General features: G+C 32.7%; 1 protein-coding gene across 8 annotated transcripts in view; it reads left to right on the top strand.

The window, feature by feature from the left end:
- The window catches only part of stai (stathmin), a 104980-nt gene that overhangs the window by 75983 nt on the left and 2471 nt on the right, over nt 1-26526 (top strand). For 2 of the 8 annotated variants that reach the window (XM_088238238.1, XM_088238239.1), the window contains exons 3-7: nt 19714-19886; nt 21062-21276; nt 23019-23136; nt 25311-25451; nt 26101-26256. In XM_088238238.1, coding sequence (XP_088094364.1) covers nt 19714-19886; nt 21062-21276; nt 23019-23136; nt 25311-25451; nt 26101-26256 — 803 coding nt within the window. Of the gene's footprint in view, nt 1-2789; nt 2880-19713; nt 19887-21061; nt 21277-23018; nt 23137-25310; nt 25452-26100; nt 26257-26526 lie in introns of all 8 variants that reach the window. The other 6 variants (XM_088238241.1, XM_088238242.1, XM_088238237.1 and 3 more) reach the window with 5 other exon arrangements.

Genomic DNA, 26526 nt, shown 5'->3' with positions numbered 1-26526 from the left:
TTTTTTTTTACAAAAATAAACATTAAACGGTAAAACAAATGATACTCTAAATTTGTTGCAACAGAGGGAAATATTTTTGATTTGGGAATATAAAAGTCTAGGCGTTTACAGGGCTTATGACCTGTCGTTGGCTGGTTTAAGTGGCCACTTTACACACTGTCTAACATTCACCATTCTGCCTATCCATCCACATTTCCTCAACTCTTTCATCTGTTGATTTTTGTGAAGTAAAAGAGCTGAAACCTTTATCGTGCGGGTGAGATTCATCCGGCTGGTGGCTGGTTTTTGGTGGAGATTTCTAAGCTTGCTTCTAATACCCTCATTTTCTACAGCAAAATTGGGCTTTGGTTTTTTATGCACATGTATGTGATAATTTCTGCAATTTTAACTTCAAAACCGCAAAAAGTGTACTCACAGTAGTAACACGGGTTTTATTCTCTAATGTACAGATATATAATAAGGCATATAAATAAAATAGTTTTTAGAGCTGCTAACCAGAATAATGGAAATATTATTTTTAAAATTTAAAATTTATTGACGGATGAATTTTTTTTTATTTAAATAAAGCATAATTTTGGAAAAATGCCCATATAGACTTAAACGTTTTCGCGTCAGCCATCGCGTTTGTATTATTATTGTTTTCAAAGCTTACATAGATTTATAGATATTATGTAAATGAATAGTAAGTCCATAGGAACTCGTGCATCTAGTTTATATTCTCAAAGCAGATTAAGCAATTTACCTTCCGTATTAATTTTTGACCATCTTTCCATGATTTTGTAAACAATTACTCTTCATTGTGTTCGTGTTGTATTAATTTTATAGCACGACTAACATACAACAACAAAATGGATTTACGATATTGATATAATCGCTGAGACATATTTTATGGCCGTTTTGATGCGCCTATTATTTACGCAATGCGATCAACTCAGTTGCTTTGCGGCCTTTAATAATATTGTTATTTTTTAACTGCCGCGTGTCGTCCGATCGATTGTTCGTGTGTTGGCATTGGAGGCCACCACAAATGCATCACGTTTACTGACGGATCGAATTGCACCGCTGCTTTACTTATATTATATAATGTTACACGGCAAAGCGAAACCCAAATAATTTCCATTTAAGCTTTATACTCGTACATTCCGATACGAGTTTTTAAATATTAATTACGTGTTTGTCATATTTCACGTATTTTCTGGAGTGCCTTGCATTTACGTGGTCTGTTTAAAAAGTATCCGACCATAATTTTTATTGGGAAAACAAATAACGTTTTGAGGGCGAAGCTTAGATGAACGTTCGTGAGTATACCTAGTGCGCATGCTCAATTTTTTTCAAGACCACCATGAGTACACTCCCCACGGCACTACTGTCACCAAGGACTACCATCGAGAGGTTTTGCGTCACCTTCGTGATGCAGTGAGACGCAAACGGCCAGACCTGTGGGCAGTTGGCAACTTCATTATGATAACGCACCCGCTCATTCTTCACACATGATACGGAGTTTCTTAGCCAAAAATAATACTCCTGTGGTTCGTCAACCTCCTTACTTTCCTGATCTCGCTTCCTGTGATTTCTGGCTTTTTCCCCAGCTGAAAATGCCTTTGAAAGGGACCAGATTTCAGACCAGGGAAGACATTATGAACATTGCGACAGACCACCTGCGCACCATACCAAAAGAGTATTTCCAGCGTTGCTTCCGGCAGCGGCAGAACCGTTGGGAGAAGTATGTAGCAGCTCAAGGGGACTACTTTGAAGGGGATTAGTGTCATTTAATTGTATCTTAATAAATGTTGTTTTTATTAATAAAAGTCGGATACTTTTTGAACAGACTTCGTACATCCTGAACATTGTGTTCATACTCATTCCTTGCTAGTCAAAATCCGAAACTAAAATATAATCAATCTGGAAACGTGGTTGCATAAAAAAAGCTTTATTAAATCATCACGTAACTTGTTCCTTAGCTGATTGCTATCCATGAGGTATTTTTACTGATGAACTCCGCGTCTCCTTCTTTTATTTGCTGTCGTACAGGTGTTGACTTCATCGTGTACCACAAATTGCACCAACGGCCACGATCCTTCGCTAGCTGGAACAACTCCCCGACTCCGAGCCCGGTCCGGTTGCATATATTTCGTTTTTAGGAAAGCTTCTTCCTACCCAGTCATAGTTTTCCTTCAACTTTTCCCTGTATTATAATTTGTAGAACCTCGTATTTCGGGGGCCTAATTATATGTCCGAGGTACTCCATCTTGCGGCATTTAACCGTATTTTAAAGCTACATGTCCTTGTTTAACAACTAAAAACTGTCTCATTTCTAATATGGTCCGTCTATGATATGATTTTCTTCGGCAGCATCACATTTCGAATGCCTCGAGCTTATTCATCAGGGCTACTGTAAGAGTCCATGTTTCACTACCGTGTAGATCGTATAGGAGCACAGTAAAAAAATATTTGTGCGACGTATTGTTTTCCAGTCTTGGCGCAAATATTTCTAAACATTACAACCCGCTTTTCTAGGCTTATTTTAAACACTGCGTTCATCTTTCATATCATTTTTTAATTTTCTGTTTTATATTAAAGGTATTTTTATAAGTTCACATTAATTTATCGCTCTTTATATTATTTTACGTATTATGTAATATATGACGTACGGTGTACGAAATTGATCAAACTGAAAAGAAATTGCGGTGCGGTACACAAAGCTATTTATGCCGGTGACCCCCAACTGTTACCTCACTATGTCATCCCCTAACCTCCCCCGTCCTCTCTTTAACAATGTTTGTGAACAGTTAACAGCAGAAGAGCGGCACCCTTCAAGAAACCCAAAGCGGGTGGAAATAAGCCAAGGACGAAACAGCCCAAAAAAGTGAAATTTATCAGTAAGTATTACAAAGAAATTTACTGTTTTTTTTCATCTTCATTTTGAATGAATCGCCCTTTTAAAAAAAAATACGTTAGTGTTTCTTAACCCTTATCTAACAAAAAAAATCGCATTTGATCTTGTAAGTATCCTGTTTTATATCGCTTTATTTTTGTGATAATTTAAAGTATCCACACAATAGTTTAGTGATCTTTTATTTGTTACGAATGTTTTATTTTACGCGCAAGGATCTATAAAAATGTCATACTTGATTTTTTTTAAATACATCGGTTTTACTTACGTGTATTATGTAAACATATTATTGTAATATGGAATATTTTCTATCATAACTTAGGGTAAAACCTCATGTGTTCGGTGATGGTGTAGTGAATCTCCGTTACGTACGAAATTATGACAAAACTTTTCATAATGAAGCTTGTATTAGTCCTAAGGGCGCCCTGAGTAATAGTAAGCGGTGACTAGTTATATAGCCTCCAATTACCTCCCCACGCCACGGTGGAATATTGCAGGTACAGTATAATGATCAAATTTCATACATAAGTTAGAATAACTACCCCAGCGCGGCTCTCAGCCCTAAATACAAAGCGTTATCATATGAAACACGTAATAGGGGAGACACGTTTACAAAGCTAAAAAATTCAGGATAAAAGACACGTTACCTACTGCGAAATGTTTCGGGTATAATACATACTGAAAACAGGGATTTTTCAAATTGATTGCTACTTTAAAAAAAAAGTATCGACGCATTTTATAGAAATAAAGCTTGTTTCAAGGTGCGGAACGTAGTTTCAACTCAAACTTAAGGACTACAATAAAACAATAAATATTTATATAATAAATCCTCCATACACTGCCAACTCGTGTATCCCATAACATTGTCTTTTACTTTTGAACATAAATATTTTTGAGTTTTTTTAATGTACTTAAGAATTTTTTTTTGTATAAATGCTTTCAACAATTTATCTGTTAAAATATGTCTAAAAATGGTACGTCATTTTTTTGGTATGGTTTTGAGTTCGTAAATACATATATTAAGTTTATACGCAAAATGCCGTCCCGTATAAACAAATGTGGAATCCATCATCTGACCCTAGAATTAGGCTTGTAAACTAAAATTCCGATTTTTCAAAGCCCATCAAAGCTGTCTTAAAAAATGTAGAGAAAATTACATATCGTGTTTTGCCACCATTCTACAGACAAAATATATACCAGTTTGAAGATGTTCGTTAGAGCGTGAAATCTCTAATTCGTCAAATAAATAAGTGGAAGTGTATAAAGTATTTTAATCTATAACAATTTAAATCGGCAGTTCGTACTAAGCGACGTCTACAGAGTACCTAATGGCCAATGGCCTACACGTAAAATTACTCATTTGTCAGAAGTTTAGCCGGATTCAGTTTGATGCGCGTATGCGGTTTCTAAACTATTCTAATTATATGGATTACAACTTTATTTTTATAATATTAGCTTCCCTCTGGGTATTTTCTGTGGGCCCTATTTTCACATCTCCCTTCGTTACTTTTTTCTTTCCAAATTAGATACATAAGAACCTTTCACGATAGGACCGAAACAATATATAGGTACATTACAAAGCTGCAAGTTAGCTGAAACTGAAAGTGTGCTTAATATTGCTGATTCACTAAAAAATTTTCAATTGAAAACAACATTCATCAATCATAACGGTTGGAATTGTGTTTCGTTGGTTTTAAGTTTCGCTTATGATAAGGCATTTTAAAACCTGATTTATTATCCTCTGTATTCGTATTTTTGAAGTATTAGTGTTGCAATACTCGTATTTTATATTGAGACGTAATCCAAATCATTTGTTTTGAGGCGTGTGCGTCAGGACCATCGACTATCAAAATTAGAAACGTTACGACTATTCCTAAATAGTTAATCCAGAATTGCCGTTATGAAAATTCCCGTTAATATCACTATTTTTTTTAGTTAGTACAAATTTTAATAAAATAATGCCAAACATAACGTTGGATAGCGGAGAACATAAAAGTACTTGTTTTATTTCTTCAATCCAAAACCATAAAGTATTATACTGTTTTAGTAATTAGGTTTTTTTTATTTTTTAACGCTCGTACATTGCTCGAAAAAACTGCCATAATGAGACACGAGGCACGAACGAGTGATATTGCAGCACGACAAAGCTCCGTCCCATCGCACTTCCATCCTCCAGGACACCATCAAAACACTGAAATGGGATCTGCTACCGCACGCGCCGGATTCGCCAGTTCTGGCCCCTTTTTGATGGCCCATGACTTGTCTAGACTTATCGAAGAAAAGCAAAGTTAGTTGGATGAATGGTTTCGGTCTAGAGACGCATCATTTTATCGTCATGGTATTCATGTATTGCCAGAGAGATGGCACAAATGTATAGTATGTATTATATAGAAAAAAAGACATAAAATGGATGCTTACATAAATGATGAACGACTAACTGAAATTGAACATTTTAAATACTTAGGACTAACAATTGACATGGACAATTCATATCAACAATTTAATTAGCGAAGTGGTGACATTATTCAGTCTTTTTTTAAATCAAAAACTTTGTTCCAAAAATGTAACTGATTTATTAATTCAATGTAACTGAACTCTTTCAACTAGAATCCTTAAAATTTATTCATAAATTGGCCACTGATGTAATTGACGAAAAACATAAACTTGAAAAATTTTTTTAGTAAACATGAGCACAATACTAGAATATCAGAACAATATCATACGAGTATATACACAACCTTCTAAAACGAGACAAGGACAGTCGAAACTAATAAACCAGGGGCTGAAATTATACAATAAACTACCAGACAAAACTAATCAAAAGACTCAGACAACCTTTAGAAAAGATGTTTAAAATAATATCGTTAACAGTAGGATAATAATTAAAAGGGAAAAATGTTTAATTACAATTATGTAATCCGTAAGGGTTTATAAAATAAAAAAAAATTACTAGCGTAAAATAAAATTAAATATTAGTTATTTTGGGTTGATTCGTAACAAGGGGTTAGTCAAAATATTTTGATTTCATGTTTTTCGTTAAAAAAAATCAATCATTTTTAATCATTCACTGAAACAGGAAAATATTTCACATCCATTTTCATTTGGTAATGTAAACGGAACCCTCATATTTAAAATAAATAAAATATTGGTTTTCTGAAAGCAGATCGTAATAAATTGTAAACGATCCAGTTCACCTTGTGACCTTATGTTCACCTCGAGAATAGATTAAGGAATACATCGCGTGATGTAAATAGATGCTTCGGTTAGTAGCCCAGCCTCCTTACTACCACTCCTCACTCACCACAGAGCAACGCGAAGAAATGCCCCATACCACACAAGGCGCAGGCGGGACTCTTTCATATTGGATTATTTTATATCTACCAGACGAAGCGCAGCTGTGACCGTAAACGTATTTTCATAATTGAATACATTTTTCCTACTTCCCAAAATAACTACGTATTGTGGGCTTTTCATTTCTAAATGCTGCTTTTATAAAAGCTTGAACATTAAATTATCCTTTTTCAAATAAATTTATATTACTTTTCAATGTTGAATCGATTATACACGCCTGCATATTTTGGGTTTTGTTTGATAATTAATGTATTTAATCAGAATCTTTATCGATATATTAATAAGGAATAACGATATTTTGAAAATTTTATGAAGAAAACACTTGACTGTCAATATGCCTCTTTATCTTTACTGTATCCATTGATAAATTAATATTTTAATGTGCATTATTGATGTTTTTTGACATGATCTTTTTACGTTTTATAATAAAAAAATAATAATGAGGAAACACTTCAATGATAATGGTCTTATTATTTTTCCGTGCGACGCGACGGTCATAATTTTCTTCGGTGTTTTTTTAATATTTAAAAAAAAATAAAAAAAATATTAGCGTTCTTATATATTACCCAAATGTTTCAATTTTGGTGGCCATTTTCAACAAGTTGTAAAAACTCAATATTAGAAAATAAAAATCAAGTTGGGGTTTGAACATCGGACCTCTGACCCGTAAGTCCGCAACACTAGCCACGGAACCACAACCCGATTCAAAATACCCTGCATATTTTGAATGTGCAACTTCACCCCTACGGGAAATTAGATACAAAAAATGTTTTCTTACGCGCGGTAAAAGTTAGAGCATTCAATTGTATGGCAGTTTCTTGAAAATGTACGCAAAAAATGTTTTAATATAAACGAACTACTTTGAACGCCTGACGTCACTAGTTCATACGAATCATACATAGTGAAAGATTTCCGGTTTGCGGTAATTCAGCGGACCAATCGGCAGAACTGAGCGAGAAGAAGCAGAAGAAAACTTGAGACGTCACACTCGGAGTAATTTCAGCAATCATACCTCCGATAATACGATGCATATAAATTATTATATTTTTTAACTTAGTTTAATAGTCTATTAATAAATTTAAAAAACGCTTAACTTCCTCATTACCTGAAACGAGACGTTTCGCGCCCTCTGGGACAATTGGCACATATTACGTTACCTCACCATAATTGTACGTAATGTTTGTTTTCATGATTATTGAATTTAAAAACATGTCTGTACCACGAAAGTTACATTGAATGAAATGTTCAGGAAACAAGATTTTGTGAATGTGCTTTTTTTAAAACATCATAACTTTTGAACCAAATTCGATAATTTTAATCCATAAAGAACTTTCATTGTAAATAATTATTATTTTGATTATTTATTAATCATTTAATTAATGCTCGGTACATACCGATGTACCTTCCTCAAAACTTGTAGGCGGAGGGAGGGGTCGGTAGGCTATCATTGTAATCAATCGGGAGAATTTATCATCAGCTACACCGTCACTGTGAAGGTATGGCGTCCTTTACTTTCCATTGTAATCGATTGCGGCCCCGACTGGCGTCTCGCGAATCCAGTTTACTCTTATTATCATGTGTTGGGCTTCTTGCTGGTGACTCAAACTCAAATCGTCTCCTTTTATGGGCTTCATTTTCTGTTCTGGTCTGATGGCTTTGTCCCGTTTTTCAGCGCGTACAAGTATAACGGCAAAATTACATTCTGCAGTGAAAACGCGGCGCTTCTTTTGCTGTTAACCTGCGAGAGGCAATCTTATAATCGATAACTAATTGTCACTAATGTAATCGCGTTATGCACTGTTTTCTGTGTCCATGTGGATAATGTCGGCCTTGTGGTGTAGTGGTCAGCGCATTAGCCTACCAATCATGCAAGAGGTCTCGGGTTCGATTCCCGACGTGGTTGACATGAAATATTTATTGAAAAATGCGTTTTTACGCTAGAATATTTCATAGTCCCTGGGCCCCGATTACAATGGGAAGTTAACAGAGTTATCTTCGACTGTCTATAAAGAAAAAGTACTTTGTAGATAAAATTGAAGATAAATGTTAACTTCCCATTGTAATCAGGGCCCTGGACTGGCACCTGAAGCGTAAGATTGATCATCTTACATTCATTTAACAAAAAATAAATGATCAAGATACGCTGCGATTGGTTTACCACTGCGGTGCCTTATGCACCATAAGGTTCGGAAAGGGAATGATGATGTTGATGCGGATAAAAAATATAGTACTGTGTGTGAAATAGAACCAGATCCCTGGATGAGTATTTCAAACTCGATGGCTGCTCTCGGGTAAAAATTCCTGAATAAGAAAATCGAGTGAAGATTAATCCACCTCGTTGCAAAGCGGTTGGCGCGTTCGCCTTTTATCTTTAAGATCCTGGGTTCGGTTCCTAAAAAGGTAGACGTAAAATATTGTGTTTGAAGGTTGTTCAAACTGCAATATTTTATTGTTCCTGGACTGGCACGTGATACTTAGGACTGATCACCTTACCTTCATGAAAAGGATGTTCGAAATACGCTGCATTTGGTTGCAGTGCCCTATGCATCACTGGGTGCGGAACGGAGGATGATGATGTACTGTTTTTGTTAAATTGTTAATGACAGTAAATTATATAAACGTCGCGTCATGAAAAATTAATGCAATAATGCGTTCAAACGTAGGCAGAATGGTGAATGTTGACAGGGTCAAGTCCTGTAAATGCCTTGACCTCCATATTCCCTTCTCTCAACTGTTCTCCATCTCTGCTGTAATGTGTTAATTTTTAAAACTCCGTATGGGGTTTAACCCGCTCCTTGTCCACGAAAATTAAAAAAAAAATTGTTGATTAAACTAACATTTTTCCAAGATTTTAAAATATTTTTATGCGTTGCCTAGTTAAATTTGTTAGAAATAATTCTGTCGGGTGAATTCTACTTTCATCAATAAAGGTCTCAGCTCTTTTACGTCACAAAAATCAACATTGAAAGCATCCACCACATACCTGAATCCGTTTTACGGATTCACTCATACAAGCAAGCAATTTTTTTTTCATTATGAACTGATTATATTTCTTCCTCTACTAACCAAATTCAGTAAAGAAAAGCGCGAACAAATATTTACATTTATAACTTTTACTGCCCCTTTCACTGTCGCTTTAAAACCCCCCCTCATCGTCTACAGGGTAGGGAACAGCTTACCCACCACATACCGCACACCGCATCTGAGGACATAAGTCTCCTTGGCGGTGCCCACATACACGGAAAATTGGTCGTTGTCAAACGAGAAAAGCTGCCCGAAGGAGCTCTCTGAAATCTGGTAGGGAACAAGGAGAAGTATAAATAAATAAATCCTTCACCCAGTTCAAACCCCTTTATGTCGACAGAGAAAGGAAACGTTAGTTACCACTCTCTGGAGCACCAGAACGCCCCCAGGTGACACTTAAGGCCAGTCACCGGCAGCCCCCCCAAAAGCAGCAGACTTACCCAAAGACTACTGGTTGCATTAATTTATTATTAATTAATTTTGAAGAAATGTCTTATAATGAATGAACTAATGTATTAAGATACTGAATATACAAATTAAGGTTATAAGTTATTGGAAATCACTTAGAGAAGGTAGATTCTTTAGGCTTGTGTTGAACGTCTATATTCAACGTCTATATTTCAGATGAAGATCCATAACTGGATTGTATCGAGGGGTAGAGACCACTGTATGAGATTGCTTCGGTAATAAATGCATAACATCGCTGCTGTTTTCATTATTATCCATATACGTATATCGTATATGTGCATGTCATCACTGTCATACGTATTATTATATAACTTTTGATTCCATTTTCGACATGTATTATACATTTTTATTATTTTTATTTTTCTGTTATTATTTTGTATATTGTTTTGATTATTTTGCATATTTTTTTGATTACCTGTATATTGTTTTAATATGTAAATAAATATTTTTGATTTTTGATTTATATATCGAAGAGTCCCGACTTAACGCGGAATTTTCTAACAAGTCGGGACATAAAAAAAACATACAATTGTGTCTATGTAAAATTGTGTATTTTTTTTGCATTAAATAAATAAATTTGACGTTTGGATTTGCATCCGTCTGCCTCTGAGGTACAGAGATATTTTCAATCTAAAATACGAATGACAAAACTATGCCGTGTTATCAATGGGTGTTAAAAAAATAATAATTATGAATATGTTTTACTTATTTCTTAAATATGTTGTGTTCCTGACTGCGCCTTTTATTTCCTTTGTTCATTTCATTAAAGAAAAATATCCCTCTGAAAGTACTCGTATAATGATGTCGCGCTGTTGTTGTTTTTAATTTCTAGATCTCGTACTTACGCTTTGTGACTTAGAAACACTTCTTTGTATGTTGTCTTTATGGATTTGAAGTAAACAATATATTTTTCTAATAAAAACTTTGTCACAATGACACAGCTCTAAGTGACACGACCGGGAACAACCCATCTCTGCATTTTGCCCCGACTCGCTAGAAAATATTTAATAAGTCGGGGAACATTCTTACGGAAAAAAAAAATATTGCGTTCATACAAGATTATCTTTTTCCTTATTTAATTTAATTTTTATTCTACCCCCAACGCCCTGCCCTTTTTTATTATGTTGAAGAGAATAAACTTTTAATTGGTATGTAAACTAGGAAATTTTACGTACCGCCTATTCTTCCAACGGCTTTCTGAAGAATACTATGTGTACTTTGTGTGTGTTTGTTAGTTGTATCCGTCGTTCGGGGAATAGCGCTCCCTAATCGTCCGCCGGAGCCTTCTTAATACAGTAATGGCTGTTTTCATTACGAAACGTATTTTCCCGTGAATATAATGAGCCTCCCTCTGTCCCACGTCCCACCACACACAGAAGGCTGCTCAATTTTCAATATGAATAAATCACCCATTTCTTCCGTGTAGCAAAAATAGTTATGAATAATTCTAGTAAATATATTTATATAATATTCTGTAATATTTACTCTACAAACAAATAAATAATTTATTACTATGAAAACACTTAGTTATTTATTTAAGGCACTCACTGTTCCAGTAAGCACATAAATTATGTATTTGAGTGGTGCCTAATCCCTTTTATAAAGGCATTCTTACTCCCTGTTTAGTCATTCTCCCTAATGACTCAGGCAAGAGATTTAATGTATTATTTCGTTTGTCTTTATCATGAACTCTATTTCGCCAAATAATGTTTCTTGAACGGTTCCACGCATCAATATGATTTTTTTAATGAATAGGTTTAGGGTAAAATTATTTTTTACATACTGAAAAAATCGCGGAAATGTAATCATCACAATAAAAAAATTATTTAGCGATTTCTTAATATTTTATAAATAAATATGCGTAGACTAGCTAGGTGCCAGTTATTTACCGATATTTATTTTAAATTACATGTCACAACCAATCTTTAAATAATGATAAACGTTATTTTATTTTTTGTCAGTTTTCTAATAAACTCGGCAAAAAAAAAACAACATATTCATATCCACAATGTTTCAGGACCTGACCGCGAAACTTCAGGAAAAAAAATCTCATGGTAAACTTTGAAAAATTTCCTGATGAATTTTTTCAAAAAACTTTTTTTTGTGATATGCTTTTACTGTATCCCTTCTACAAACCCTACTCCCTCCCCTACAAAAAAATGATAAAAAACGTATTTGACCAACGAAGCGATACGCACCGGACGCGGTCAAGGGAAGCCGTTGGGTAGGGGAGGGGTAGGGGTTTGCGGAAGGGATGCTAGTCCGAGAAATTAAGGGTTTACTCAATTTTCAGTTTGTATAAGTAAATTTCAAAAAACAAGGTAAACCTTAATATTTAAAAAAATTTAAGGTTTACCTTGAGGAATGTTCCTCTAAAGTTTCCGGGGTTTGGCCCTGAAGCCCCTTGTATAAGTGTCTGAAACCCAAAAACCCTTGCCTTCCCTCCGGATCTTATATTTTGTAGGTTTCTTTTTAAACCCCGGTGTTTATTTTAATCTAGACATATCATTAATTATTAAGTATCTCTTTTCGAAGGTTTTTTGCTAAAATAAAAATATTTTTTATCGTCTAAACTTATCATAACAGAGAAATATAACGTAATAAGGATCAATGAAATAATGTCGATAAAAAAAATAAAAAATTTACCACTTATTAGTAGCATAAAAAATAGTTTTAAATTTGCAGTTTTGAATTCCCAGAATGGTAATTACATTGGACTCGCCCCTAATACGTCACGATTCATGTTAATTTTTAACTTTGTGACCGTTTAAATTTTTATAGAACGTCGTCACGAATTTCAATGTTATGTATGAAAACATTTCTCCACAATATCCATATTGATTTTGAAAATACAATTAGTTTTTCTAATTATTTTATTATTTCCCTATTACTATACCTGTCGTATATTCCGATTTTCTTTTTATGATGAATTAAATCGATCTTAAACCATTTGGCAATGATTTTTCCAATCGGTGGAATAACCTCGCGCGATCATAAAATTACTAATGCATCCTCAATGGCATAACTTCCGCAGTAGCGTGCCTAGGGCCAACCAGTAAGACATGCCTATTGTTTTTTTAATTTTCTTATCTGTAAACATGGTGTATGCTTTCTTCTTACAAGTAGTGCATTCTACAAAGCACCCTGGTGGCATATTATGACATATCACAAATATGCATAATATTATAACACCTTATGAAACTCAATAAGGATGTGAGCTACTTTCAGAAATTAAACTTCTCTGGTGAGCTACCTATAGAAATTCCTTCTTTATAGTTTTTTTATCATAGGCCCTTATCGTACTATACATAATATTTTTATATTAGTTTATATAAATTAGAACATCAGATTAACAATAAAACATAAAATGCATACCTCAAATATTTATGTATAATCAAAACAATAATTGAAAATAGGTGTGATTAAAAATTACAATATAATAAAATTAAAAATAAAGAGTAAAAATGATTAGTGAAAAGAATGGCATTCACTTTTCTCCACATTTTTTTCAATTCTCGGTGAGTACTTTGTCACTCCCATCCGAATGCAATTATCAAGATGTAAATCTGTGAGTCTGTTTTTATATTTACTCTTAATAACCTTCATAGTGGAAAACGTTGACAGCAGCCTTGTAAGCATTTCGTTGAAATTTAGCACATTTACTAGGCAAATTTAATATCATACGCGAGCCACCGAAAAAGCCTCGGCGAGCTACCGTGTGGCGATCACTGCCATGGATAGTCATCTGCTTGAAATTGACGAAGTACAGAAAATTCTTAAGTACTATATTTTTTTTAAAGATATGTTGTTCCTCAGATATCAATCATTACCAATAAGTACCATCACCATAATATATAGCACGTTAGCATATAGTTGAATAATCAGCATCGGAACCCATATATGTAATACTGATAAAAGAAAATTAATATAGGATATAGAAAAAGGTTCTTTTTGATTTGATTGTAGACTGGCAAATAAAAATAATGTAATTAATATTTAACCGTATGACATATTTGATTTTAGTGAATTTTCAAATCAATGTTATATCTCCAAATATAGAAAAAAAAAGTCAGTTAATTTTGTTAAAATAATTAAATATGTAAAAAATAAAATATTAAAATAACAACCGCTACACTACGAGGCGGACTCATCTCCAAACGATAAACAGTTGGATTATCTACTTTTCAATTGGGTCTGATAATCTCCTCAGATGTATAAAAACTTTTTTTTATACTTATTTGTGCATGTCGTGTTCACATATAATTGATGAAAAATATATAAACATGACAAATTTGAATTAAACCGGACTACTTTGAACGACGTCACTGGTTCATATGAATCAGCCAATGATAAGAGAGTTAAGAAAGATTTCCGGTTTACGGTAAGCTAACGGCAGAACTGTCCGGTAAGAAGCGGAAGAGAACTTGAGACGGCTCTCGTGGAGTAATTTCAGAAATACAAAACTTTAAAAAATCACTGCGCTGATAATACGATACGTAGGTAATTTTTTTTTTTTTAAACAAATATTTGCGTTTTTATGATTTACCCAAATATTTATTTTTGAGGGCCATTTTTAACGAGTTGTAAATAACTCACTATTAGAAAATGGGAATCAAGTTGGGGTAGAGTGGGATTCGAACCACAGACCTTTGGTATGTGAGTCCGAGACACTAGCCACAGGACCACGACCTAATTCAAATGATTGTTTTTTAATTTTTACTCGGCTGTCTATCAACAAATAATTTAAAAAGTAATAAAAAACCACTGAACTTCCTTATTATTGCCACATGTGCATGAAGAATATCGGATAATACGAGTGTGTTAAGTCCATCTCGTGGCCAAATGGTCAGCACGTTTGCCTACCACGCAAGAGGTCTCGGGCTCGAATTCCGACATGATTGACATAAAATATATTTTTTACCAGGTGTTTTTACACCAGAATTTTTCATAGACCCTGGCCTGGCACCTGAAGCGAAAGACTTCTTACCTTTGTGTAATAAAATAATGTAAATAATGACGCGCTGCGGTTAGTGTACCGAAGCAGCGCCCTATGCACCATTGGGTGCGGAAAAGGAATGATGATGAACGTGTATATAGTATTATTTTCTTTTTACTATTTCTTACGAAATTTGACGTTTAATAATCAGTATGGCCATATATGACGCAATATGTAGTCGTATACAAAAAATAAAAATCCCCACGTTATGCACAATAGTAATCTCCTCTACACCTGCAAGAGGATTCAGAATAGCACCCCTGAAGAAATATTCCTTTCTTCCTTAATCTCTTTTTCCTCTCTCTTTATTATCTTTTCCGATTGAAGACTAGTATCGATATTCTTCATTGCATATGCCCTCACATATTACTTTATAGTTCTATGTTTGTATCAATTCAATTTTTTATCGCGTACGTATTGGTAACTAAAATTATTTATACGTATTATATAACACCTTTTACTTTATTGGTTGGTTGGAAGACATTTCCATTTGGCAATTAGCCACAACTTTCAAAAAAAGTATTTGGTTCGACCTTGCCAGAAAGGGCTTTTAAGTTTTAAATGTATATTTCTACCTTCCATTATTTGTGCGTTTTTGAAGAATAAATTCAGAACGACTTCTGAAATTAGTTTCTTTGCCTTTTTCTCAAAACTTTGGTTCTGATTTTGTAGCCGTTTTTCTTAGTCAAGACTTGACGACCTACGCGTTATTTCGGATATATTTCACTATCGAATAATTCAATAAGTTGAGTCATTTAGCGATGAATCGATCGCGTATATATCCGCTATGCGGCTCGGGAGGCGCCAACACGTCTGGCCCGAAAATCAATCCTTTTCAAATTTTCTTGAATAAATTGACGATGTTTACTCACGGCGAATGTAGCGTGGTTCTTTGCATTTTTAATAAAGGTGCAAATTAATGAGAAAGCCTCTGTAGAAAAATTTATCCATAAATATGTCCGGACATAAGTCCTGTATGTGCCTAGACTTTTATATTGTCTTAAACCAGACATTTTCCTGTCTCAAAGAGGTCTATAACTGTTTAAATATTAATCAACTTAAACAAATACAAAGTAATACCACTTTCGGGCAAAGGGATTTTGAGTATTACGCAATTAAAATATATAACCTACTTCCACCATCCATTAAAACAATTAGTAACGAGAAAATTTTCAAAAAATGGATAGCAGAGGTGTGTAAAAGTAAAATTGATTGTCTTATTAGCCCAAACCAATATTGAATCACCTGGGCTGCGATTATGAACGGCTACCTTCATCGGTAGGTATATACTGAGACGGTATATACAAATGTCGATATTTATAAATAAATAAAAATAGATAAAAATAAATGTAAAATGAAGTCCCTCTCTAAACACGAGTTTTCACTCTATTAAAGAGGTAGAAACGTTATTGGTAATTATGTATGTACCAACCATTTTGTAATTTTATACTTATTTTGACAATATTTTTTTTCAATAAATAAAATAAAAAATCTACGAAAGTGTGTATATTTGTATGAATATTCACATTATCTTAGTCGGTAACCGATAATTGAATATGTTTAGAAAAATAAAATTGTAAACATATTATATTTTTCATACAGAAAACTTAATTTTACTTTGTAGATAAAATTGAAGATAATTGTTTACTTCTCATCATAATATGTACCCTGCTCCACAAACGTATAGTATATGTTTTTTTTGTTCCTTTATTGTGCATTTTTTAATATAAATAATATAGGTATACAGAAATTAAATATAAACTGTCGTAACATTTTCTAATTTCTCTCTGTATATTAAATCTTCTTTATATATTCTCACATGTAATTTTTTTTTAATGTATTGTTGTTCTCGGTACTGGTAATCCCAGGGAGGACACATTATTTTTATTATTTATTGTTGTTTATAATGTGGAAAAAAATTAATAAATATATAAGTCTTTTCAAATGAAAATTTAAGCATTTTTTTTTTAAACCCAAAACTGTTTTGCTCTACGGTGCCATTATGTAATTTTAATACAAAAATGAATTTTCGGAAATTAATAATATTTTTAGTGTATCCAAATGTTTGTAGACATGTATTGGGATTTAATTTCTAGGATATTACAATAAGGAGTAAATTTGAAAGTAATATGTAAGTTTAGACATTTACAGGTCTTATGACTCGACATTGCCTAGTTTAATTGATCACTTTACACACTGGTGTGTAACATTCACTATTTTAATTTATTATTTTATTTTATTTATTATCTAACATAAATCAACAGATGGAATTAACGTAAAAATATACATGTGTACGATTTTTTTAATTTTTTTGTTTTTTTTTGTTAAGGGAGCTCCTACACCTGTTGTAGATGACAGAAGAAACGTTGTTGATGTGTATTTACTGGTAAATGATCAATATGTATTCATAAATGTAATAATGTATAAAGTATCAATGACGTGTATAAACTTAATATATATGTATATGTTTGTATAAAATATAATATAAATGTGTATGTGCGAATATATATGTATATATGTGTGTGAATGTATGGTTATGAATGCATTGCAAGTGCCCCGACTCAACACAGATTTTCTAGCGAGTTTTAGCAAGTTTACAGACATGGGTCGTTCCTGATTGTGTCGCTATAAACTTTGTCTCTGTCCTTAACAAATGTATGTATAATGTAATTAATAAATAAATAATAATAATTTATACATTTATTACTCTGTGAATAGATTACAGCACAGCGAGAACTGAATTGAACTGGATGATGTGGCTAGATGAACACTGAACTGAACTATGTTACCACACCCTATGGTCCTTTTATAGATCGTCTCTATGAAGTTGATGCACTCCAGAGCTTTATACTGGATATGTCATCAATTTCGCTATGAGGAGTTACCGTCTTTTGTGTAATAAGTTGGTCTTGCATATTATGTATTGTATTGAACAGAAAATGCTAAGTTTCTTTCTTTGGTCGATGCTCATTGTGTGTATCATCAATCTATGGGAGTTGTACCTACAGATGTTTCCCCTTTTGAATGTTTTATTTTGTAATATATATTCTATGTACTATCTAATATTTATTTTTTAAGTTGAAATAATTCAGAAAATAATATTGAAATTGGAAAACTTGCTGTATAACTGGGATTTATTTAATGTTTATTTTTTGTTTTTGAATCTTAAAATAGGACACACATAAGCATATTCTTATGTGTGCTCTAATAATAACAATGTTCATATAGTTCATTTATGAGTTGTTTAACACATATTTCTTGACCGTCTGTTTAAATTTTGTATTTTTTTTCTTTAATTTTTTTCCAAAATTAAGTGTTTTTTTTTGTAATTAATAAATTTATTCACAAATATCATCGTATTGTAAAATAGTATTTGCTTATATGTTGGTGCTTTTAATTAATTTAACATAAAATTTACACCTGTCGGCCTTATGGCGTAATGGTTAGCGCGAATGCCTACCATGCAAGAGGTCTCGGGTTCTATTCCCGGCATGGTTGAAATAAAACATTTATTTAAAATGGTGTTTTCACTCTAGAATATTTCATATACCCTGGACTGGTACCTGAAGCGTAAGACTGATCACCTTACCTTCATGTTACAAATTGATCGAGATATGCAGCGATTGGTGTACCAATCTAGTGCCATATGCACTATTAGGTGCGAAAAGGGAATGATGATGAAAATTTACACTTGTATGCCTTTTTTTTCCAAATAATTCTTAAAGCTTTGTTCTGTAATGTGGTTAGATTAGTTAGTTAGTTTGTTTAAATTTTCTTGGTTTGATTAAAATAATATGCTGCTATGATAGTTTGTGTGTGGTTCAATAAATTGTTATAAATAGTTTTGCATGAATGTTAAATTATTCAACAAATCTTCTAATTCTTCCCAAAATTGAAGTTTTTTTTACAAAATTCTTTTTCGTTACATCTTAGTATTTTCATGAAATGTAAGTTTGGAATCCATCATTACACCCAAATATTTCATTTCACTAACTTCATTCAGTTTCTCATTATCTACTACAATTGACCGCGTTACTTCTATTATTTTGTTTCCTATATTCATATATTTTGTTTTGGTTGTATTTAATTTTAATTTATTAATTTTTAGCTATAGAGATACATTATTTAGATCATGATTCAATTTCTGCGATACGATCCCACTTGCTATTTAATGATGCTCACACTTAAACACACCTGAACACTTACTCCCACATACACACAAACACTCCTATACACTTACACTCACACAAATACACATAAACACACCCTTTTGTTGTACCACAATTTAATATGTATGATTTTTATTTAGAAACTTCGCTGGTCTGTCCTTAAACCGTATCTTTTTTTGTCTCGTTGTCGTGTATCGTCTGCAAAGAGTCTTATTTTAGAATATTTGAATGTCTCTTCAATAACTGGTCCGAAAACAGATCCTTGTGGTACTCCCAATGCTATTTTTAGCTGCTCAGTAACTTCGTCATTCACTTTCGTTATTTTTAATCTGTGACTCAGATACTCGTTGAACCATTTTATTGCTGTTCCTTTTATTCCTATTCGCTTAAATTCTTAAAAAAATATTTCTGTCATTTGTTTCAAAGGTTCTTTTGAGATCCAAGAAAACTGCAATTATGAACATGTTTTTGTCGGTTTCCTCGTTCCAGTTTTTTAAAACAAGGTAGCCATTTTGCAGAATTTTTTTATTCTGAATCCACATTGTTCTTTACTTAACACATCCCCTTGTTCCAAAAAGTTAACTAGTATTCATTGTAAAAAGGGTGTTAATTAGTCCATAATCTTCACAATTATTTTTTTTTATTTTTGGTATTGGAATTACATATGTTTTCCAAAATTCGGAGAACATTCCATGTAATATGGATTCATTTATAATATTAAAATCATTTTTTTATTGCATCTCATGAGAACATGTTTGAAAATTATTTTTGTTTGTGTTTCATTACTAACCAGTTATTTTCTTTGTTTACAGCGACAGAGATCAGATGTCAGGAGATGTCCAAAGGAGGTCTGGCATACGAGGTGATTCTCGCAGAGCCGGTTAGCTCCCCGCTGGTGCCCAAGCGACCACTGTCTCCGGGAGCCAAGACTGTGTCAGCTGAGGAGATCGAAGAGAAGTTGAAAGCCGCGGAAGACAGGAGGATGGTAAGATACATATTAAGTGCCTTAACAATGCCACAACGGAACACTGAAATGTTTTTTTCTCTATGTCTACTCTCAGGTTACCTGCCAGAAATCAAACCTAGGACCTCTAACATGGTAGGCGAACACGTCAAACATTACTCTACGACTTAGACTTAAGCTAGGGTTTCCTAGGACAGCTGTGCCTGTATCTTAACGGCCATAGTGAGCGGTGATGCGGTAAACTGCCGACGTAACGGTGACTAGAGAGTGGTTTTATTTTTTAACGGTGTTATCAACACCGTTTTCCTAGGAAACCACTCTCTAGTCACTGTTACGACGGCTATCTGCCGCATCACCGTTCACTACGGCACTAATTCATTACCGTATATTTAACTCATTTTGTGTTTTTAGTCAAAAACCTGCCTTTTCGCTTAGGCTGGCAGTATTATGATGTCCACATCAAACATATTGAATCAGTTCAACATAGATTTTTTTAGAAAAATAGGCTGGATGTTTTTAGACTTATCCAGAAGCACATATACTTATGATGAGCTAGAAACTATCTTAAATAAATCTTCTCTTCAAGATCTTCCGTATAAATCTGATATTTTTGCATGCCTGTCTTGCCTTGCCTAGAATTCTTCAGTCTGCCAACAATTATGCCAGTTTTGATTTCTTTGATAACAAGTCATTGTCTTTCATGCGATCACGGGATCAAATTTAACTTTAACCATCTCTATTCCTCTTCCACTCCCACCTAGTCCAATGAGGAAGTTCAGATTTTTTAAGTATATATTTTTTATTTGTTAATAGACCATTAAACTAAGCCAAAAAAATAATTCTTATTTTATATATTGTATTATCAGCGCTGAGTTTTTAAAGTTTTGTATTTCTGAAATAACTCCGCATGTGACATCAGTTCTTCCAATTGGATCGTTTACGGTAAGCAAACCGGATATCCTTCACAGCTCTCATATCATTGGTTGGTACATATGAACCAGTGACGTCGTTCAAAGTAGTGTGTTTTTTTTTTTGTGCATTTTCTACAAACTTTGCCGTACAATTTAATGCTCTAATTTTTACCGCGCGCAAGAAAACATTTTTTGAATACAATTTTCCGTAGGGCTAAATTTCCTCACGGGTTTTTCTTTGTGTTATATCAATGGTTTTAACACATCAATTAATAAAAATTTCAGTCCCTGGAGGCATCTAAGATGGCAGCTATTGCTGTGAAGATGGCCAAAATCGAAGAAGCATCCCGCAAGAAAGACGAACAGACTAACATGTTCATCTCCAGCACTAAAGAGGCGCTGGACGCCAAGATGGAGACACATGTAGGCAAACGGGAGGCCTATATTAGTGATCTGCGCTCCAAGGTCAAGGACCATCTCGAGGGAGTTGAAAAGACTAGGTAAGAACTGTGAAGTTATAAGAAATATTTGTATTTTTTCTTGAAGTATTATTATATGTAAATAATATATAAATTCACTACATATTATCTGAAATTGCAACAGATAATTTATTTAAGAACAAAAATATTATAGGGGGCTTATAATTAATTTGTTTTTTACTGGTTTAAGTGATAACTTTTTGTTTATTTATTTATTAATACACATTATTCCATTATTGCTCAGTTATTATTTTTTACGTCTCAACTTGCTAACGAAATCTGTGTTAAGTCGGGACTCTAATATGCTAAAAATCAACGCAAAGATAGATTTATAAATGTTATGACACACATTAATATACAAAATAAAAATTAATGCTTATCAAAAAACATAATACAGATAGGTACTTAATAATATGGACATAGTTATGCACAAAGCGTCTAACCCTCAAAATGCTAAAAATTAGTTAAGTACCAGTTTCGATAGCATACTATGGTATCTTTATGTGCTGAAAACGTCCAAGCTTCAAGTGCTATACATTTTTGCTAATTAAATAACTTATTTTTTTTAAAAAGCCGCGGAAAACAGTCAAAGCACTTGGACGTTTTTAAAGTGAATATAACAGTGATAGCCGTGATATGGGTTAGAAATTTCATTAATTGGCAAAAAAGTATATCACTTGGAGTTTGGACGTTTTCAGCACATAAAGCTATCGTAGTATGCTATCGAAACCGGCATTATTCATTTTTAGCATTTTGAGGGTTGTACGCTTTTTGCATAACTACATCCATACATGGTATAGCAAAATTAAGATCGTGTATCTAAAATTTGTAATTTAATATTTGAATAATTCATAATACAATTTATAAATAATTGTCCATAATATAAATAAAATAATTAAGTAAGATAACAATAATATTTCATTTATATGGTACAATATTTAATACAATAATTTAGAAAACATATTTCGATAATTTATTCCCGCTGCAATTTTATACAGGTAGTCTCTTCCCTTTGATAAAATCCAGTTATACATGTTCATCTTAAACATGGACATTGTTTTGGAGGCTTACATAATATGTTCTTTGTAACATTTATTGTATACGAACATCCGTTTTTATTTTATTCATCCATCTTTTGATTTTTATGTATCAAGAATTTGTAAACTTTAATTTCTTATAATATATGAGATTGTTGCAAGTGAAGTGAACTAACTAAAAAATGGTCAAACTGTGTCAAAGTCTGTGAGCTTTTTGCCTATTTTTTTTACCTAACTGTTTTTATCATTTTAATCAACATTTTTTTTTTTTTTAAGTTTTATTCAGATAACAAATATAAATATACAATATTACTACTAAATACAATTTATATATTAATTAAATACATATTTTTACATTGTTCATGGATGTTTTGTTCATAAAGAACCAAGAAAAAGGGGTTGTTGGATTATCTGATTACAGAAGTGTAATAATAACCGATGACATTACTTCACATTTAAAATATCAGTTAGTTAGCTCACTTTACCTGCAATGGGCTCATATGGATGTTTGGATGCAGATTTGGTTTATTCTGGGTTATTGTACCGGTTGCACTATTTGACGACTTTTCAGATCGCATTGCAGCATCCGTCAACCCTGATAATGGACATTACAATGTGATCTGAAGTTTTAGTTAAGATTACAATGTAGGCAATACACGATAACCCATAAAAATAATATCTGCATATTTTTTTATCATGTATTGAAATATTTTTTTTTTTTTAAAGGCTCTCATTAGAACAGCAAACTGGCGAAATCTGGAAAGCCATCGAAGGTAAACTTACCACCGCCGCTGCACAGAGGGATGAGAACCTAAAGAAGATGTTGGACAGGCTGAAGGAACATGTATGTTATTATTTTTATCCAATTTATTTTAAAACATTTTTTTATAGCAGAGATACTTTTTCCAGAATTTTCAATTCATATTTGAATTTCTCTAGTGTTAAAAAAAGATTAACAACTGCAGTGTCGTGAACTTCTTTAAAATGTCATAAGAGTTTATACTTATGTGCATATTGTGAAGATGAAATAACAGTGTAAATCTTTTTTGTTTTACAATGATTCATTTCATTTAGTGAGTAAAATTAATTACTTGAGTTTATTGCAAAAATGGAATACTTTTAAGGAAATATTTGGCATTTCTCGGGCCCTGTAAATTGTGTATCCTATCAAACACTCTCTGGAAATATTTTTAGATTCCCAGTTATTAAATATGAGTACACTCATTTAAAAGTTTGTAACTTTATGTTAAAATATTAAATGTTACTTTCCAGAGTAGTATTTTGTATTTCAATAACACAATTTATAGCTCCGACATGAACTGTTCTGCTTATTCATCAATCATCTATCCATTTTGATGTTGTGTGTTCGATGTTGTTGTTAGATCAACATAATTTACATTATTCAAACTTCTAGTCTGTGTTTACACAGTGCATGGATATTTTGTTTCACTGTTTTTTTTATTTAATAAATAATTGTGCACAACTTTCTTCGTAGTTTTAAAACATCCAACAATATAACTTTTTGACAGTTTTAACTGGTTCTATACACAACCACAGGAATCGAAAATGGGAACTGTTTAAAAAATATATATATCACATCATACAGAGTACAGTACTCCAAATTAGTGATTAAGGCGTAATACAAAAATCACAGTTTTTACTTCAATATTTAACTGACATAATAAAATTCAATTATATATTTAACACACACACAAATTAAAATTCATCTTCTATCATGGTTAGGTCTTACTATGAGCCAGTAACGGTGGGAACTTTGTGTCTCCTATCGAAACAAATTTTTAGATTTCAATTTAATACTGACTTTAAATTTCAACTTTATGTAAAAAAAATCTGATTAAAATTTAAATTTTTTGACATATATAATATACAGTCAAACTTGGTTACGACGAGAAAAATGGGACCGACTAAATTTGCTCATTATACCAGAGGTTTTTTTTTTTAAATCCAATCACCATTGCACATTGTCACTAAATAAATAAATAAATATACTTACATTTCATATAGAAATTTAAAAAAAAACTATTTAGGAAAATTATAATAAATGCTTACAAACATACCACTTTCTAAATATCAAATGCAGATAAATAAACAATTTTTTCTACAATATTGACACTGTGGATAAGATTTTTCATACACTTCAAGATTTTTCGCACCGTATTCTATTTGACAAATAATTGCTACTTTTTCACAAATTGAGAGACACTTTCTCTTGTTAGTAGACATGTTTATAATCAAAGGGTTAGTTTTTAATATATCTAACATCACCCACTTGGCTAAACACCCTCAAGGTGACACGCCATTATTTTTTTTTTTCAAATAAAAAAAACATCACCCACTCGTCATGTTTATTATTCATTGACCAAAGAACATTAAAAAAAAACTGAAAAGCGTTGTAAAAACCCCTGAAATGCAGGTGTCATTCATAAACTATAAAAGAAGTCGTAAATTGTAATGTGGCGCAGAGTTCACAAAGCTTGGATATTTTACACACAATTTCAACCATGTGTGTAATATTTTTTCAACATTTATGGCGAAAACACTAAATAGGTACTTAGACACTTACATAGTGTCATAAAGGTCATTCAATCCAGATGCCGAGTGGCATCCGTCCTAAGTTAGCCGCCCATTTAAATTTTATTACTTTGGTTGTTATTTTAAAAAATTACGTTTTTAAACAATTTAAGAGTTAGTAAGAGTATGTCCGAGAAGTACCTCGTATTGAATGTATGGAGAAAACCATAAACTAAAATATCAACAAACGTTTTCTTATTACATCCAAGATCTCTCTATTTCCTTGATCGTTATAACCAAGTTCGACTGTATATAAGTTTTTAGTATTCTATCAAAACTACATTTGCGCAAAAAATATTTTAAATAACTCGAACAACTAACAATTATTATTTCTCTAGTAAAGCCTTTACATCAATTGTCAAATAAAATGCACACATTTCACGAAAACATTAAATGTAAATATATAAATGTTACACGATACTAAAGGAGGAGCAAGTCCAGAAAGTCCGCACAAACAATTCCGAGAGGTTCCAGCAATTGGAGACCAGCATTCAGGAGAAACTTGACCTCGCGTCATCCCGCCGTGCGCAAATAGAACTGGAACAGAAGGAGAAACTCCGCAACCACGTAAGTATAACGCCACTGCATCGGATGAAAGATTTCAAACATCGAATATTGGCTAAAATATCACGATAATAATTCTGTTGAATTTTTTCCAAAGTGAGATGCATCAAATTTATTATTTTGATCAAATTTAGCTTTAAATAATTGTCATTTCACCGTTAAAATTATCGTTCACTTTATTTACAGTTGTTTTATTTTATTTTTATAAACGGCTTTAATATCTCAAAATTTTGTCAGAAACAAAATACGATTGCTTATGAAAAACATAAATTTTTTGTTTTTTTTTTAATTTCCACTATATGTATCAAAATCCAAATAGTAAATATGTTTTCCTTGTGATTTTAAAATGCTATGCTTGATCTCTGGCTTAATCCAGATCGTCACTTTTTTTCAATGCAGAAAATTCAAATATACTAATCTAATTTTAAAGCTGTTATATGATAATCATCTTAATCTGATGTCGTTAATACACATAATTGCGCACATTTAATATTTGATCATCATTATTTGCAGAAGATCTCAAATAAATGTACATATATTGTTTAAAAAACTTAGTATCTACGTAGATTCGCACGTGTGTTTTAAATATTTTTGTTTAGTTCGGCTATCAAGTTGTTTGCTTTACACGCTTTTCTTACAATGCACGCACTAGAATACTGTGAAGATAGCAGAGGTCAGGACATCAGCCGAAATCCAGGAGACCAACAAGTCTGAGGAGGTCAGCAAAGAGCTGGAGACCAAACTGACCATCGCCGAGCAGAACAGGGAGAAAGAAATTCAGAAGAAATTAGACAATATTAAAAAACAAGTAATTAGCACCTGCTTTATTTTGAATTGCATGGTACATTTAATTCTTATTTGGCTCGAACCTTTCTATCGCATCATACATCTTTATTGTTTAATGCCTAATGCCCATATTGTGTTAACCTTCTTCCCTGAACAGGATCCTAGTAAATCTAGTAGGACTCTTACCCCGACTGTCTAAGAACAAGAAATTGAACAATTTGCATTTTTATTTTAAAAATTATGTATTCAAAGAAGAAATGTGATAGAAAATTTTCTAACATGTTGTATATTA

Source organism: Micrasema longulum, unplaced genomic scaffold, assembly GCF_059751315.1.
Source record: "Micrasema longulum isolate JH-2025_06_02 unplaced genomic scaffold, ASM5975131v1 h1tg001842l, whole genome shotgun sequence".
Taxonomy (NCBI): domain Eukaryota; kingdom Metazoa; phylum Arthropoda; class Insecta; order Trichoptera; family Brachycentridae; genus Micrasema; species Micrasema longulum.
The sequence above is the reverse complement of the archived record's forward strand: the minus strand, read 5'-3'. Positions and strand labels throughout refer to the sequence as shown.